A 17,401-nucleotide genomic window follows, 5' to 3' on the forward strand; every position below is an offset into this window, starting at 1 on the left:
TCCCTACAGTAATTTAATTGGAGAATCTTGATGCCAGGTCAAATATAAACAGCAACTACCTTCTCTTGCTTTCAGCAAAAAGATTTACCTTATATAGGGAATACTTGGAAGAGTCTTACAAAGTAAGTTGTGCTAAAGTGAAATATCAACTAAGTGATTTCCTAGTTTTCCAGAAAGGTAAACCATAACAGTCATTCCAAAATATTTATTATGCCTTTAACACACATACTACCTAAGCAATTCAATACAATCAATTAGTAGAATACAAATATTCAATTAGAGCAGAAAATGGCAAAAACAGTCATGGGGAAGATTTTCTTTTTTATTCCATTTACCCAGAGCAGCCTCTCCCACTACCATTTAGACACAAAACTGTCTTTTTTGTTAAAAAATCAAGTTGGTTTCCTAAACTGATAAAGCCAACGCTCCCACACTCACATTCTAAGGTCCCTCTTGAAATAACCTGCTTGACAGACTTTATAATATCCCAACATTTGCTTTTTTTTTAAATTTATTTACTTTTGAAGTACTCATTAATTATCTCCCCTCATACTTAAACCATTTGCTCCGAAGTTACTCCTTTTAACAACACCAACAAAAATCTCAGTCATCAAGATATTCTTTCCCGTCCAAAAGAAACAGAGTCAGCACTTTCCCTTCCCCACAGCACCTGCATTCTTTTTATGACCCAGTACATCTCTGCCTGCGTGGGCTGCAACCAAAATCTTTAACTTCCCCAAGGCGTTCCGTCGGAGACTGTGCTGTCGTCTTCTGATGTGCCCAGTAAACAAAAGATTAAAACTCATACGTCTAACGTCGATGGAAGACAGACAAGAAAGATATAAACCTAGCAATATGGATTTCAATGAGATACTTTAAAAATAGAAATATTTTTGCATAAAGCAAGCCCAGGATAACAATGAAACCATGAGGAAACATGAGCGGTAGAGAGCAGATAGGGAGAGGCCAGTGATGAGGGAAAAATTCCCCTCTGACACAGTACCGAGTGATAGCGAACACGGGAGCGTGCAGAGTAAAGGTGAAATACAAACACTTTGGAAAAGAATTTAGCATTCTCTGTAAAAGCTGAACCCATGCCTACCCTATGATCCAGCAATCCCACTCCAGCAGCAATGGAATGCTGTTGGGCATATGTGCTCCAAGTGTCGTACGATAAAGTTCATAGCAGCATTATCCGGGAAAGCCAAAACTGGAAACTACCCAAATTCAACAGCAGAATGTGTAATACAGTGAAATAGTACAAAGCAATGTAAGTAAACAAACTACAGCTACACACCACAACATATCTAAATGTCACAAATATAATGTTGAGCCAAATTAGCCAGTCATAAAAGAATATAAACTATGTGGTTCTATGTACATAAAATTTAAAAACAGGCAAAAATAAAATATAGTGTTATAAGTCAGGACAGTGGATCTGCGGGAAGGAAAGGGGGCGGTGATTGGGGACGCTCGCAAAGAGTGGGGAAGCTCTGAGGTGCTAGTAATGCTCCTGTTTCTGGATCAGGATGACAGTCACACGAGTGTTCATTTTCTGATCATTCGTTAAGTGTTCCATTTATGTTCTGGCTTTTTTCTCTTGTGTGTTATACTACACAATAAATAAAAAAGAAATCCCAGTCTGACACATTCCCACCAAATAAAGGCTGGAAAGAAATCAAACTGAGAGATTCCTGCCAGGAAACAGATAATGACGGCACATAGCAGTCGAGTTTCTCGCTTGCTGAAGCACTGGCAGATCCGAAAACATTAAGAAATTGGGGACTGCCAAGAAACTGAATTCCCTGGAAGAACTACCCTGGATGGAAACAAAGGTGAATTAGGTATCAGCTATCTTACCAAATTTGGCAATAACCTATACTTTTAATCTAAATTTCAAAAGCAAACATGGATTCCTGAAACTTGCAAAACAGCTCAAAGTTTTAAAGCATCCTGGTTTCCTCTTTTGAGCAATCATGGAAGTGTAGGGAGGCACAAGAGATCATTCAATCCAACCTCTACCATCCCAGTCAAGTGGACAAATAGACAAACACTCTTTAGAGTTCCCACTGCAAATGAATTCTGAGATGTTCCTCAGTTACCTGTTCTAGAATAAACAACCTTGACTAGGGCATAGCCTCTCCTGAGAGTAACCTTGATCTTAGATGCTCCACTTCAAGCTCTCGTCCTGCCCCACACCTAAATGAAAAAATACCATAGGGCTTCCCTGGTGGCGCAGTGGTTGAGAGTCCACCTGCCGATGCAGAGGACACGGGTTCGTGCTCTGGTCCGGGAAGATCCCACATGCCGCGGAGCGGCTGGGCCCGTGAGCCGTGGCCGCTGAGCCTGCGCGTCCGGAGCCTGTGCTCCGCAACGGGAGAGGCCACAACAGTGAGAGGCCAGCATACCACCAAAAAAAAAAAAAAAATACCATAAATAACAAACTAAAGAATCAGCTCGCCTTCAAGTTAAATTATCTTATTCCTTTATCCTTTCTTCCTTTAATCACCTTCACAGCTCTCTTCTGAACCTTCTAAGGAGCAAAAGACAAAACTGATTAAAGTGTTATTTAACAGGCTAAATAAAATAGTACCTTAAGACTCCTACATGAACAGAATTTACTGTTCAGATAATATTTTAGAAATAAGATAATTTCAAAAACCATAGCAGAGAAAGATACTTAGTTTCGGACCCAAGCCTTACCTCACACTTTAAAGTACCGCTCAAGTATGAGGATTTAATTAGCATGTGTACAAGCAGGGTAGGCAGAAGGCTCAGAAAACAATTTCAAACCTACCATACACCTGTAGGAGCCTGCAAAACATCACCAAACTGGCTTAAAATGACACAATCAGAAATCAATAGTTCTTTCTAAGCGAAGATATTCTGACTCTCAGATAAAGAGATGCACAGTTTTCAACCTCAGTTGGGCCCTAGGTGCTGCCTCACAATCCTACTGTGGTGCCTGAGCCCTCTCCAGCCCTTTCCCAATTCTTCACCTTCCTCAAGTGTCTAACTTGGCCCTCAGCAGACAACGTTACATCCTAGATCCCAGGAGAGAAAAGCACTGTCTGACCAGAATTCCCCGAACTTTCTTTCTCAGGTTCACTTTTCCCCTTTAAACTACACTGAAAGAGAGTTTGAAATTCCCACAGAAAGAAAATATACCTCAAGGGGTCCTAGACAGCTCCCAAAGTACCTCCATTCTTAAGCTCCATTTTTTCCTCTCTATATGTTATTTTATCTTTCACCCCTATGACAATAAAACCAGAGCCCTCATCCCCAAGTGAATCCACCCACCAGTACGCTGATGCCATCCTTCCTACCTTATCCTACACACCTTGCCCCCTCTCAACTATCTCTAGTTGAGATGGAGATACTATCAGTCTTTCCCTGTCTACTGGCCCCTTCCCATCAGGATTTTGTTGCTTTTTATTCCCTTAATGGTGTCCTTTTTTATGCTGAAACAATTTCAAACTCACAGAAGAGTTTCAATGATAGTACAAAGAACTCCTAAACACCCTTCACCCAGAGACCCCATTCAACTTTTGTCAGTTGCCCCAATGACACCGTTCATAGCAAAAAAGATCAGGCACTGCACCCAGCTGTTACATCTCTCTAGTCTCTTTCAATGTGGCAGAGTTCCTCAGTCTTTCCTTGATATTTTTGAGGATTACAGTAGATTGAAGTAGATTTGAAGATCTGTGCTAACGGAGCTCAATTTGGGAGAGTCCAGTGCGTTCTCATGATTAGATCCTAGTTATCTGCTTTGACAGGACTATCAAGGAAGTGACGCTATGTTCTTCTTCTTGCAGCTTGTCAGGGGGCACCACCACTTAATCAAGATGGTACCTGCTAGATTCCTCCATTATAACTAATAAATATGTTGTTAAAAGGTGCTTTGAGGCTATATAAAGAGCCCATATTTCATGCCGCTATACCCTCTAGTTTAGCATCCATTCCTATTTCTTGCCTGAATTATTTATAACTATGTTAGTTATCAAATAATTATTATTCAGTTCTATTAGCCCTTCTACATTAATTAGTTGGCATTCCATTTTAAGGAATAACTTTCCTTTCTCTCATTTATTGAATGATATTAAATAATACTTATGCATGTATTTATTTGTATCAGTGTGCACTCAAGGCTTTTTATTATGCTCAACGGGTTATAATATTTTACTACCACTCTTTATTTTCACGCTCAAATTCTCTCAGATTTGGCCAGTGGGAGCACATTAAACTGACCTCTGTGTCCTTTTGATCTGTCCCATCATTCTTTTTTGAAGATATTTTTTTGTGGACCATTTTTTTAAAGTCTTTATTGAATTTGTTACAATACTGCTTCTGTTTTATGCTTTGGTTTTTTGGCCATGAGGCATGTGGGAATCTCAACTCCCCGACCAGGGATCGAACCCACACCACCTGCATTGGAAGGTGAAGTCTTAACCACTGGACCACCAGGGAAGTCCCTGTCCCATCATTCTTGAGTACCTTCTAACTTTCCAGTACAGCAAGCTATTCTAGGCTTCAGCATCCAAATCAGTCATTTCTCCCTGATTCCTTTTAGTAGAGTGTTATTTAAAAACCAAGATTTGGATGCTAGCTCCATTCACCGTTAATAGAGTGCTGCTGTTCCCAGGACCTCTGAGAAGGCCTGGAAAGAGCTAGGAAGTGTGTGTGTGTGTGTGTGTGTGTGTGTGTGTGTGTGTGTGTGTGTGTGTGTGTGTGTGTGTGTCTATAAACACATACACACATGCATTTACATCTATATTTATTTCTATATCTATCTACATATACTGAAAGTCACGAGTCCACACTATCAGTTGCAATTCCAATCCATTCCATCTTTTCCCCTCTATACATATACTACCTTTCTCCATCCATGAAAAACCTGGCCCTCTAAAATATATACACTTATTTGCACAGTATGCTGTCAACCTTCTGACCCCAACTGGCCATCATCACCACCTGGCTCAAGTGTGGTTCCCACGAAACATGTTTAAAGAGCTGCCAGTACTCAGTGTCTCTACTTCCCCCGCTTCAGTCATCCTCTGACCACTGCAATCTGATTTTCATTCTGGTCGAAGTCACCAGTCATCTCCTTATTGCCAAATCTGAAGGATCTTTCTCACTCCTTTTCTCACCTGAGCTCCCTACAGCACTTGACACTCTCCGAACATTCTCCACTTCTTAAAATACTCTCTTCCTCTGTGAGTCCCCACTCTAACTGGTTCTCCTTCTACCTCTTTGACCATTCCTTCTTGGATCCCTCTGTGGCTTTCTTACAATTCCCAGGGGTTCTGTTCTAGCTCTCCTGTTCATGCAACCCCTGAGACAGCTCATCCCCTTCCATGGCTACAATTATCTATATTCTGTTGGCTTACCCATTTATATCTTTAACCCAGATCTAATTCTTAAACTCCAGACCCATATAATGAAATGCTCATCAAATATTATTTTGAGGGTATCTCTCAATCACTCACACAAAACACGTCTAACACAGGAATCATTTTCATCCTATCTCATCCCCCAAACCTGCCCTTCTTTATGAGTACTTCAACGCAAAGAACAGAATTGCCACCTGTTCAGTGGCCCAAACCAGAAAATTAAGAATCGTTTCTAACTCATCCTTCTCCCCTATCCCTACACATCAACAAGCCTGGTGGTTTTACCTCCAAAATCTCTCTCAAATCTATCCCCTCAGCAGTTCCACAGACCAAGCAATCATCATCTTGTGCCTGAATTACCACCATAGTCTTCTGACTGGCCTCCCACTCCTGTCATTCTTCCAATCTGACCTACCCAATCTTTGTAGAACAAATATGATCAGTGCTCTCTCCTTAAAACCCTTCAAAGAATCCCCGCTGTCCTCAGGACAGTCTAGTTCCTTCACATGGCTTACTAGGCTCTGTGGGATCTTGCCCTAGCCTACCTTTACAACATCCCGGTTCCACTTCAAACTCAAACACAGCCACACTGAAATTTCTTTCACCTCTGCAAACACACAATACATCTTTGAGTCCCTGGGCCTGACATACTATTGTCCCTCTGCCTCTTTGCTACATTTCATGGTCAAATTCTACTTAACCCCCAGGAGACAGCTATCACCTTCTCTGGGAATCTTCCCAGGATGCCCCTGCTCCGTACTCACACAGTGCTCTATATTTCTCTAGAGTGCTTATCACACTTTATTGCAATTGCTTGTTTAATTGTTTAATTTCCCAGCTGAATTATTAATTTTACTAAGATCTCAGAAAGAAATGGACAGGGTGCCTTATTCACTGCTCTATCACCAGAGCCTAGCAAAATAGTGGAAACGCAGTAGATGCTCCCTAAGTATTTAGTGAATGAATGAGCTTCAAAAATAACAAACTCTACAAAAGCCACAGCCAAAGGGTGCATTTCACAGACATGCATTAACACAAGGAGTGGAGCAATACATCTTCCTTCACTGCTGTTGCTGATCAATTCCAAGAGTGGCATCTTTATACGTAATAAACAATAATGCAACCATATTAGCCTGAATTGAAACAGAATTGTTTCCCACAAACAAAACAACACACAAGTTCCTCTTCTTTCTCTTTGATAAGTTGGAATGGCTCATTCTTTTTCACCCTTTCATGAAGATGACTCACAAGAAACTTAACATGTGAGAGAGCACACGTCTTCTGCCAAGAGAGTTAGAATGAGAGGGAAAGTCTTGGCTCTGTAAACAGCTCTAGGACATTCTCCCTGTACATACTATGGACACACATACACTCACAGTGCCTCAGAAAATATAGAGCATAATTAAACAAAGGAAAAACAGAAAATGAGCTCCTGAAGGGTATAGCTCCAAACTGAGCATGGTGTCTGGCCCACAGAAGAGGTAATACCAAATGGAAGTCGACACCAGAGTACAACCACAGCCAATTGCAAACACCAAAGGTTGATGTAAGGGGAAAGAAGAAATCTCTGAAAGGGATTAATATTGCTTCTACTTACTATACACTATCATAAGCCAGGTTCAAGTTACCTCATCTTTACTGTCCCATTATACATACACAGAAATGGCATTTGAAGGACTAAATAAGCAGCCAAACTGCAGTTCTTTCCAATCCTTAGTGCTGTATCCCAAACTCGGCAGGACCTAGTCATTTCTTTAGACTGAAGTCAAATTGTGCCCTTCAGTATCCTCTAACTGAGGTTACCATAAGCCTTGTTCATAGATTTAGAGGCAAAACAGATGGTTATATCTTCAGGGGGAAACATTTTTACTGTATTTTGTTTTAAATATCAGTTCCTGGTAGATTCGGGGTACGGGGGGATTGGTCCTTCTCTAAAGGTACTTTGAGAGCATTAAAGGACAGAGCCTATTTTTCTCCACTGTTTTCTCTAGATAGCTCCAATTCCAAACCTGAACTCAACTTTAGAATGTTTAAAGTAGCATAAAGATGCAGTTGTTGTTTTTGTTTTTTGGTTTGTTTTTTTGCAGTACGTGGGCCTCTCACTGTTGTGGCCTCTCCGTTGCGGAGCACAGGCTCCGGACGCGCAGGCTCAACGGCCATGGCTCACGGGCCCAGCTGCTCCGTGGCACGTGGGATCTTCCCAGACCGGGGCACGAACCCATGTCCCCTGCATCGGCAGGCGGACTCTCAACCACTGCGCCACCAGGGAAGCCCAAAGATGCAGTTTTATGTATAGTGACTTAGAAGTTCTCATTCCAAAAACAGAACTGAAGTATATTGATTGGAGGAGGGGTCCTGAATCTCACCTATCATCTTGCCTTTCAGAATCAAAGAGGTTTGAGGACACAAAGCACAGTGTGAGAAGGAGAACTGATGAAACTATGTTTGATGGTCAGAACTTTAATCCCTTTCTGCCACTAGACTCCCTGAATGATAACAACTAGTCTTATACTCTCCAGACTAGAGATTGGAGAATGTCCTCACTGGCAAGGCTAAACACACACACACACACATACATACACACACACACACACACACACACACACACACACACACACACACACTCACACAGAGAAGATCTATAGCTACAGACATGTGGGCATCACCACATTATAAAGCTGGATTTCCACCTGAATACTGAACACTGAGGCTCATACAGGGCTTCTCATCTGCATTTTTGTGCTTAATCTTCAGAATGAATTGACACCAAGAATAACTGACATTCCAGGAAAGTCTCTAAAGTAAAAGACAGATACTGAAACAAGTAGAAGAATAAAGGAATGTGGAAAACAGAAACAATGCAAATAAAACTTTAAAACTATTTAGAATATTAGTTAAAATTCTAAGAAAAATGAGAGACATTATAACCATGAAATACAAATAGGATGCAATTTTTTAAATAAAATAACAAAAAACTTTAAAAAAAATTTTAAGTGGTAACAAAAGTATATCTAATTTTAAAATGTAAGATAAAATCAAGTAAATCTCGCAGAATATAGAATAAGAAGGCAAGACGGGATATAAAAGGGGAAATCTAAGAATATTTCTCAGTCTAGGAGGTCCAATCTGATTAATAGTTGTACCAGAAAAATAGAACAAAAATAATGAATGATAAATGATATAATACAAGAAAATTTCCAGATTGAGTTTCTACATCAGAAGAGTCCACAAGATGACTATCACAACAACAACAAAAATCTATTCATTTTCAAATTTTCAAATACTAGATTATCAAAGATAGTGAATTCCTAAAAGCTTCCAGAAGCAAACACAAACAGATCTATACAAGAAAACAGAAATTAGAATGTAATTACATTTTATCTACAACACATCCTCAGGAATCTATTGGAGAAAGTGTTTCACCAGAAGTAGAGAGTCCAAAAGAGAGAGAGAAACATGGGTCCAAAGAAACGGGATTCTGTGTTTAATCCATGAGAAAGATGAAGGAAATACCTAGAACTCCTAGAAGTCAGATGATGGGAATTCCTAGAATGATAATAAAAGGAAGTTTCAGTATAAAAGTTAAGTAGAAGGTCTAGAGAGTAACCAAGCAAGATCAGAGAGATGAGAAAATGGCTCTAGGAGAGAGAGTTTCAAAAAATAGCAAAAATTAAAGGAAAAATAATAGTAATAATAAACAGTGGACAGATTACCAGGTGAGTGTGACTAAATTTAAAAGGTATGTTAGAGAGTTTGTATATGATTTAGAGGAAGTAAAAGGGAAAACACAGCCACCAGAACCATGAGGCAATTATTAACTCTGAGGAAAACAGAAAGTTGCACAAGAAAGAAAATATAATTTTAGGACACCATGTGGTTCAGCTTTAAATAGTATTTTCATAATATAATAATATAAAAACTGAATATTGAGTTAACAAAAAATGGCCATATGACTACATTGGGAGGGTAGAGGGAGGCAAAATGTATACATTGGGGGCCAAGCAGGAGTCATCAGAATCATGTAGGTTTCTCATCCTCTAGGTCTGAAGTCAATAGATAATATACAAAACTGAAAAATTAGAAAACACTAGTAGAAGCATGTTATTTGGAGAAATGAAGGTAATGAGCAGAACATATAAGTAAAAGTTAAAAATTATTGTTTCTGAGGAGTAGGAAATAGGAACAGAAAGGGTCGGAGGGACAAGGGATTCTATTTTTCATATGAACCTTGTAGTAATATTTGAGTTGTAAAATTTTATATATATATATATATATATATATATATATATATATATATTAGTTTGATATAAAGGACAATTTAAAACACAGTAGGAGAGGGCTTCCCTGGTGGCACTGTGGTTAAGAGTCCACCTGCTGATGCAGGGGACACGGGTTCGTGCCCCGGTCCAGGAAGATCCCACATGCCACGGAGCGGCTAGGCCCGTGAGCCATGGCCACTGAGCCTGCGCGTCCGGAGCCTGTGCTCTGCAACGGGAGAGGCCACAACAGTGAGAGGCCCGCGTACCACAAAAAAAAAAACACACAGTAGGAGAATATTTATAAATAATGTGCAAAGTCTGGTCCATTAAAAAATATAAATATACACCTACCAGAAGCTTTTGAATGAATATAACTATTGCTACTAATTATCTCTGAGTGGTGGGGTTGCAGCAGTTTTGTTGATTTCTTCTTTTCCTACAAAGATCTGTATTGCTATTTTAACAAGAAATATACTTTTTTCCACAAAATATCTTAAAGTATTTGCTTACCTTAGCTGATTTTTCAAAACTTAAGCCTCCATCCAGCTTAAAAAGAACTGTCATGTTGTATCCAGTCTGGTTTCCATGTCCATGAGGCCACCAAGTTTCTACAGTAACACTCTTTTAAAAAATAATATGTCAGTCTAAGTAATCTGTAGCATATTTTCAGCAAAATAATATAGTAATTCAGAGCCTCACATCAATTTCTCATAGACAAGCACAGAGCAAAATAAATCTCCCTCCTTGTATTATGCCAAATTATACCAATCCATAGATAATATTTAAAAATCAACATGCTAGGAGTTTAGCATGGATTAATATACCAGAAGGGAAGGGAAAGAACAAAATAACATGGGCATTCAGAAAAACAGTTCTTCCCATTGCAACACTCAGCTAACATTCATTCTACATTCTTAACATTTAGAATTGGACTTTGAGGTTAACTCTTCTTTCAAGCCCAGAACTAGAAAAGCGTTTTGAGTTCTTACTTTATCTGAACAGTTACTGAATGCTGATTTGCTCTATCCTTTTCAGCTCACCATTGTCAATTAGAGGAATAAGAAAAGGAAAAAGAAAAGGTAAAATCCAGTCCACTTCTACTTACGAAAGATCATAAGTTTAGAATCAGAATTCTGTGTGTAGGATAAGTACGAATATTCAAAATAGTTTACAAATACCAAAAATAATCACAGCATTTAAGTATGACGCTTAGAATGTATTTTGGATTTAGGATACTGCAAATACTGCAGAAAAATTAAAATATAACACACCTGACTTTTTGAGAGGAGAGGACGCCAAATTAATCACGTAACCTCCGTTTTCTTAATCTTAAAATTTGGGAAAATCATTCCTTAGCTTGCACACACACACAATATATAACAGATAAAAAGTAAAGAAAAAAATGGAAAAAGTACACTTTTCTTTAATACTCAGGTCCTTTTTTCTAAGCATTTCTTTTGAACAACACTGCTTTTCATCTTAGTGCTTCTTGGGAAGTACCGTCATTCACCTTGTCAATTTTCACAAAGAGCTTAACAATCCTTTCCCCATGATAAAGTTCAACGCTGTTTGTCTGTTGTATTTTTAATTCAGGGATGGCTATAATCGCTTGACCCAAAACTGGCTTTGAACTGATAACATCAAAAGAAGACTCTATTTCAAGATTCCACTCCTGGATATTATTATCTAAGGTATAAAGAGAAAAAGAAAAAAATACATATATATTATGTAGGATTCACTGAAAAAAAGGCCAAAGCAGCTTCTAAACTATAAGTGCTCCACAAATGCAATCCTGATCAAAAGTTCAGGGAAAATTCTCTTTTAATGTTTAGAGTTTAATCCTTAATTCTGAAGAAGAATAACCAAAATTATATTTTTATATATACTTCTACTCTAAAAATGTTACAATCATAAATCACAAAACCTTTATAAGTATGACACAAATAGAAAATTACAAATGAAAAGATAACATAAATCTTCCAAGATTTATCAGTCTTGATTTATCAAACATGCTTGTTCCTTTTTATAAAGTAAAAATACTGAGGGTTTTTAAGCCATATAATAAGTTATAAACTTAGGTGTATTAGAATTTATCCAATGTGGAAAAAATAAAGACGCATTTTAAATGTAATTATTTATCCAAGAAATGTGTACTGAGAACCATCTAAGTGCCATGTTCTTTGCTAAGTGATGGGACTTAAACAGTCACCAGGGTAAATAAACATGGCCCCTGCCCTCATGAGCTAAGGGTCTAATGGGATGTGGACAAGTACAAACGTGTGATAATACTAGGATAGGAGAATTAAAGGTTGTTTAGAAAAATATTCATATTCCCTTTACCACATTTTTATTGCTCTTAAACAGAAGCACACACTCCAATCTGATCCAAAGCTGTTTACTTTCTAAAACATCCCTAAATCTTTGACAGCTACCTCACCTTTAACTCGAAATCATATTCCCTCTGGTTTCCCTTACTATCTCTTACTTCAAGAAATAATAATAGATAACATTTACCAAGATCTTACTATGAGCCAGGCATTGTTTTATGCTCTCAATAAGTATTAACTTATTTAAGCATCACACCATTGCTATAAGGTAAATTCCACTGCTCTCATCATTTTATAAGTGAGAAAACTGAGACAGAGAAATTAAGTAACTTGCCCAAGATCACACAGCTAGTAAGTGGCAGATGTGAACCAAGACAGTCTAAAACTAGAGACCTCTAAAACATTTAACCTCTAATTCTGCCAACTCAATCCAAATAATTTCCCCCAAACCACATCTTAGTGGTGCTCAGGATTTTTACAGTGGGGAGAGGATCTTATTAGATAGGAGAACATTTAATGATGTCAAGCTATGCTAGACATCAAATATGCCCTTTGGCTGAGTCTTTGACCAAAACAGCACAGATTCACAAAACTGGTGAACTAGAAGTATGCTGATAGATCACCTGGTCTACTTTCCGATGTGTTTGATTCCCTCTAGACCACAGGCTAGCAAACTATGGCCCTTGGGCCAAAGCTGGACCACCTCCTATTTTATAAATAAAATTTTATTGGAACACAGCTGCTATGGACTGAATTGTATCATTCCCCCCAAAATTCATATGTTGAAGCCCTAACCCCTAATGTGATTCTATCTGGAGAGAGGGATTTTTAGGAGGTAATTAGGTTAAATGAGTTCATAAGGGTGGGGTCCTATTCTGATAGGACAGTAGCCTTATAAGAAGAGGAAGAGATCAATTTCTTTCTTTCTCTCTCTCTCCCCACACACCCCCTCAGCCCCCAACCATGTGAGAACACAACTAGAAAGCTGGCCATCTACAAGCCAGGAAGCAGGCCCTCAACACAAACCAAATCAGCCAGCACCTTGGACTTCCCAGCTTCCAGCACTGTGAGAAGTCAATTTCTGTAGTTGAAGCCGACCAGTCTTTGGTATTTTGTCATGGCAGCCCAGCAGGCCAGACAGCAGCCATGCTCACATTTTACATATTGTCTTCGGTCGCCTTCATGCTACAAAGGCAGAGTTGAGTAACTGCAACAAAGGCCATATGGCCCAAAAAGCTAAAATACTCACTACCTGACCCTTTACAGAAAAAGTTTGCTGATCTCTACCCTAATATATTTCCTCCGAAAGGCCATTCTAATCTGTCTTTAATATCTTTAATATAATGACAAAAACCTCTGCCTCCCTTTCTGCTAGCCTTGACTATTGGAAAGTCGTCCTCTACACTGATTTGAAATCCACTTTTCTTTCATTTCCACCTAGAGATCTTAGTTCTGCCCTCGAGGCCTCTCCTACCAACCAATAATCACCAAGTTCAAGCAGGCTCCCTGGGACTTCCCTGGCGATCCAGTGGTTAAGATTCCTCCTTCCAATGCAGGTGGCACGGGTATGATCCCTGGTCAGGGAACTAAGATCCCACATGCCGCGCAGCGTAGCCAAAATTTTTTTTAAAAAGGCAGGCTCCTTGGCCGTTTCCTATCACTTCTTCAGCAGAGAATCAGCTGCTTGTAAGGGCCTCCAGAAGGAAGACAAAACAGAGTAATTCCCAAAGGTTACTGGCAAAACTGTCCAGTTTCTATTGCTTCTAACATGGAAGGTTCTTAAGTAAATCGGCACCCCTCTGGAGCTCATCCTGTTAACTCCCTCAGGTGCCACTAAATGAAAAAAGTAAAGCTGAGGAATTAAAAACCCAGCATGAAGATGTACAAGCCTATCGTGTCATTACCAAACACCCTACAACAGCATATTTTGCACTCTTTTCTTCTTCCAAATAAAGTACAACCCTTCCTTCCAGAAGGAGAATTCCATGGAGAATTTCAGTAGTTTAGGTTCACAGAGCATATTGAGAATCTTAAATAATAATTTTCCTGGTATTACCTGGTCACTTCTTTTCACTGGCTAATTTTAAAATGTATAATCTTATTTCTAGTTAAGGAGAGCTCCCCCTTATAAATCAAGACCCATTTCTAGAATGCAGCTTCCCAGCATATCTCTTCCAGCACTAACAAGTTATCCTTTCCTAAAGAATAACTATCACCCCCAGCTCTCCTGAAGTGGAATGTAAGATCATTTCAAAAATGGACAAAGTACTGGGGATGGGATAAGAAAGAAGAAAGTTTACTAAATGACTTAAAATCCCCTCCCAGGTCTCCCTCTCAGTGACACCAAGTTTTGCATCCTTCCTCACCCTGACTAATCAACCCTGAGCCCAAACAGGACAGGAACTCATTATCAAAACAGGGTGGAGAGCAAGCTGATGAGCTCTCTCTACAACTTGAGGCCTTCCCTTGCCTGGAGCCTCAGCGATGTCCTAGCTGATGCCCTGCTCCCTGCAGAAGACACTACAGTCTACAGTTTGTTCCATTTAACCTCAACCAGGTGGGCAACCCAGGGCATGGCAGAGAATGTGGTTCTGGCCATTGATTCATTTTCAGATTCTTCCAAAGCTGATTCAGTGAGGTTTCTTCAAAAACAAACAAACAAACAAGTCACCATGAGTCTGACTCGGATGGGGATTTGTAGAAAGGGTAACCAGCCTCACAGCCCAGATGAACGCATGCTGCTTCTTCATGCAAACAATCTTCAGGACAACTCCAATTTGTGTAGATGTGGCCAATACATTTAACCTTTTTTTTTTTTTAATTTATTTGGCTGTGTCGGGTCTTTGTTGCGGCACACGGGATCTTCGTCGCAGTGTGCGGGATCTTTTGTTGCGGCGTGCGGGGTTCTCTCTAGTTGTGGCATGCAGGCTCTACAGCACGCGGGCTCGGTAGTTGCAGCACAGGGGCTTAGCTGCCCCGTGGCATGTGGGATCCCTACCAGGGATCAAACCCGCGTCCCCTGCATTGGAAGGTGGATTCTTAACCGCTGGACCACCAGGGAAGTCCCAGTACATTAACTTTTAAAACCCTCTAAAATGTGCCAGCTCCTTTTATAGTCCCATATAGTCCACTTCTTTGTCAAGATGTGGTCAGGATAAAAATTTAAAAAAAAACAAAACACAGCTTTATTCGGTTGTCTAAGAGAAAAAAAAATGTATAGGAAGACATGGAAGTAGAAAAATAAGAAGACGGCTGAATTATATTAATTCAAGTGTGTCCATAACTACAGAAAGAGTTACTCTCAAACTACACCTTAAGCCTTGCTTTAACTGATTGTAATTAAGCCTCAAATATCAGTACCTTCATTTAATCATATATCTAGCTTCAAAAAAAACTGGTTCGTCCACACTTATACCCTCACTAGGCTGTAATGAGTGCTGTAATTTACAAACACAGGGAAAGAACCGTGGAACGTCAGAGGCAAAAGAAACTTGGCCACATCTCCTAGTTACTTTGCAGTTGTGGTATTTGAGGCCTTGACTGCAGAACTAGCTCAAAGCTCCCGAGCCAGTGGACAGGACAAGGGCCCAGGTTTCCTAACTCCAGTGCTCTCTACCTTCCACGCATCTCCCACAGAGGCGCCTATCAAAAAAGAAAGACACTAGCAGGCAGGCACAGATTGGAATTTGCATATGAATAGTGAGGAAGACCAAAAGCAAAGGTGCTTTTTGTCCTTCAGAATCCTGAGTCCTAATAGCAAATACGTATAATGTGAAACAAAGCATTTGAAGGGACTGTAACCATAAAATATTAGCCTCTTAATATGAGCATCTTTGTAAAAAAGAAAAAACACTGAAATCTACAAACATAAAGAAGGTGTCTGACCTTCCACTAAATGCATAATTACATCGTGCCACAGTTCCTCCATTTGTCAAAACACTGTCTTTGTAACCTAAACTACCTGACAAAGGCATGACAACAGTTATGTGAGCATTTCTGCCAAACAGTGGAAATATATTTCTTGAATAATTACTGTCTGTGAAACTTGACAGGCACTATAAATTATACCCCAATCACAAAGAGCAAAGATGCTGAATCTACATAAAGACGAAATATACCCGAAGGTCACAGTTAAGAATACAGGATGGGGCTTCCCTGGTGGCGCAGTGGTTGAGAGTCCAACTGCCGACGCAGGGGACACGGGTTCGTGCCCCGGTCCGGGAAGATCCCACGTGCCGCGGAGCGGCTGGGCCCGTGAGCCATGGCCGCTGAGCCTGCGCGTCCGGAGCCTGTGCTCCGCAACGGGAGAGGCCACAGCAGTGAGAGGCCCGCGTACCGCAAAAAAAAAAAAAAGAATATAGGATGGCATTTGGAAGGGCTAAGAACCAGCAGGGACATGGAAGCACACTCAGGTCAGCATGGGATGGATCTGCAAACGTTGGTGGACTGCTCATGTAAGATGAAAAAGATGCTTCCTCTCACTGTGGGGAAAGCTATTCAAACACGGCTGCCCTGATTAGCCCTACTGAGCTCCTCCCAGCTCCTCCTCCCGCCTGCTCGCTTCATCTTGCATCTTTCATCGGTGATGCAAAGCTGCAATGAAGAGATAGCCTTGTGCATTTGAAGGAACAGCAATGACAACGAGCCACAGAATGCTGAAATTCAAACATAGGATATATCCCCATGCTCCTGCCAGAATTAGAGGACAGACTACAGTAGCTGCTTTTCAAAGAGCTAACAGCTTGCATTAGCCAGAAAAGCAGGCTTACAGTTGGTTACAACAGCTGTTTTCCCCTTCTTTCCCAAGCAGCAAGATCTCCTTGCCTATTCAGCAGGAAAAAATCCTCAAAGAGGAAATCAAAACAAAACAGACACAAAGCAAAATCCTGCCACCCCCGCCCCCCACCAAACAACATAAATTGGTAAGTTCTAGAGAAAAAAAAAAATCGACTTACACAACAAGGCAGCTAGTCAGAGATTATTCAAGCAACCTACCTACCCATAAATATATTTTCGAGGGTGAATACCATCATTTTATGGGTAAAGAAAAAGTGATTCAAAATGAATGTAAGAAAAAAATGAATGCATGCTTGCATTCAAAAAGGAATGCAATAAACAAGGCACTAAGCAAGACTGACAAATCTTTGCTACGCTGTAATATTATATTCTCTATATTAAGCTGTAAGCAAAGGGCAGCAATGACCTTCAATAAAGGCCACTGTTGGGCAGGCTAGGGTCTAGCTAGGAGCTAGGCCCACTCTTCCAACTCAAAGGCTATGTCTTCAAGAATGAAGAGACGGGGTGCTTTAGGCTAAGGCAGCAAGTAAATGTGGATACGGTCGGGAAGGCAGCATCTCTGAGGAATGGAATTGCCCAAGCACAGGTCAAAGATCCACAGCTCACCTCAGCTCAGCAGGAAGATTTA

General features: G+C 40.1%; 1 protein-coding gene across 1 annotated transcript in view; it reads right to left on the bottom strand.

Moving 5' to 3' along the window:
* Positions 1-17,401, bottom strand: part of MANBA (mannosidase beta) — a 133,063-nt gene that overhangs the window by 97,542 nt on the left and 18,120 nt on the right. Inside the window, exons 6-7 of the mRNA XM_007463815.1 lie at positions 11,160-11,335; positions 10,160-10,270 (exon numbers count right to left, since the gene is read on the bottom strand). Coding sequence (XP_007463877.1) covers positions 10,160-10,270; positions 11,160-11,335 — 287 coding nt within the window. The remainder of the gene's footprint in view (positions 1-10,159; positions 10,271-11,159; positions 11,336-17,401) is intronic.

The sequence above is a fragment of the Lipotes vexillifer genome, unplaced genomic scaffold (genome assembly GCF_000442215.2).
Source record: "Lipotes vexillifer unplaced genomic scaffold, Lipotes_vexillifer_v1.1 scaffold49, whole genome shotgun sequence".
NCBI classification, from domain to species: Eukaryota; Metazoa; Chordata; class Mammalia; order Artiodactyla; family Lipotidae; genus Lipotes; species Lipotes vexillifer.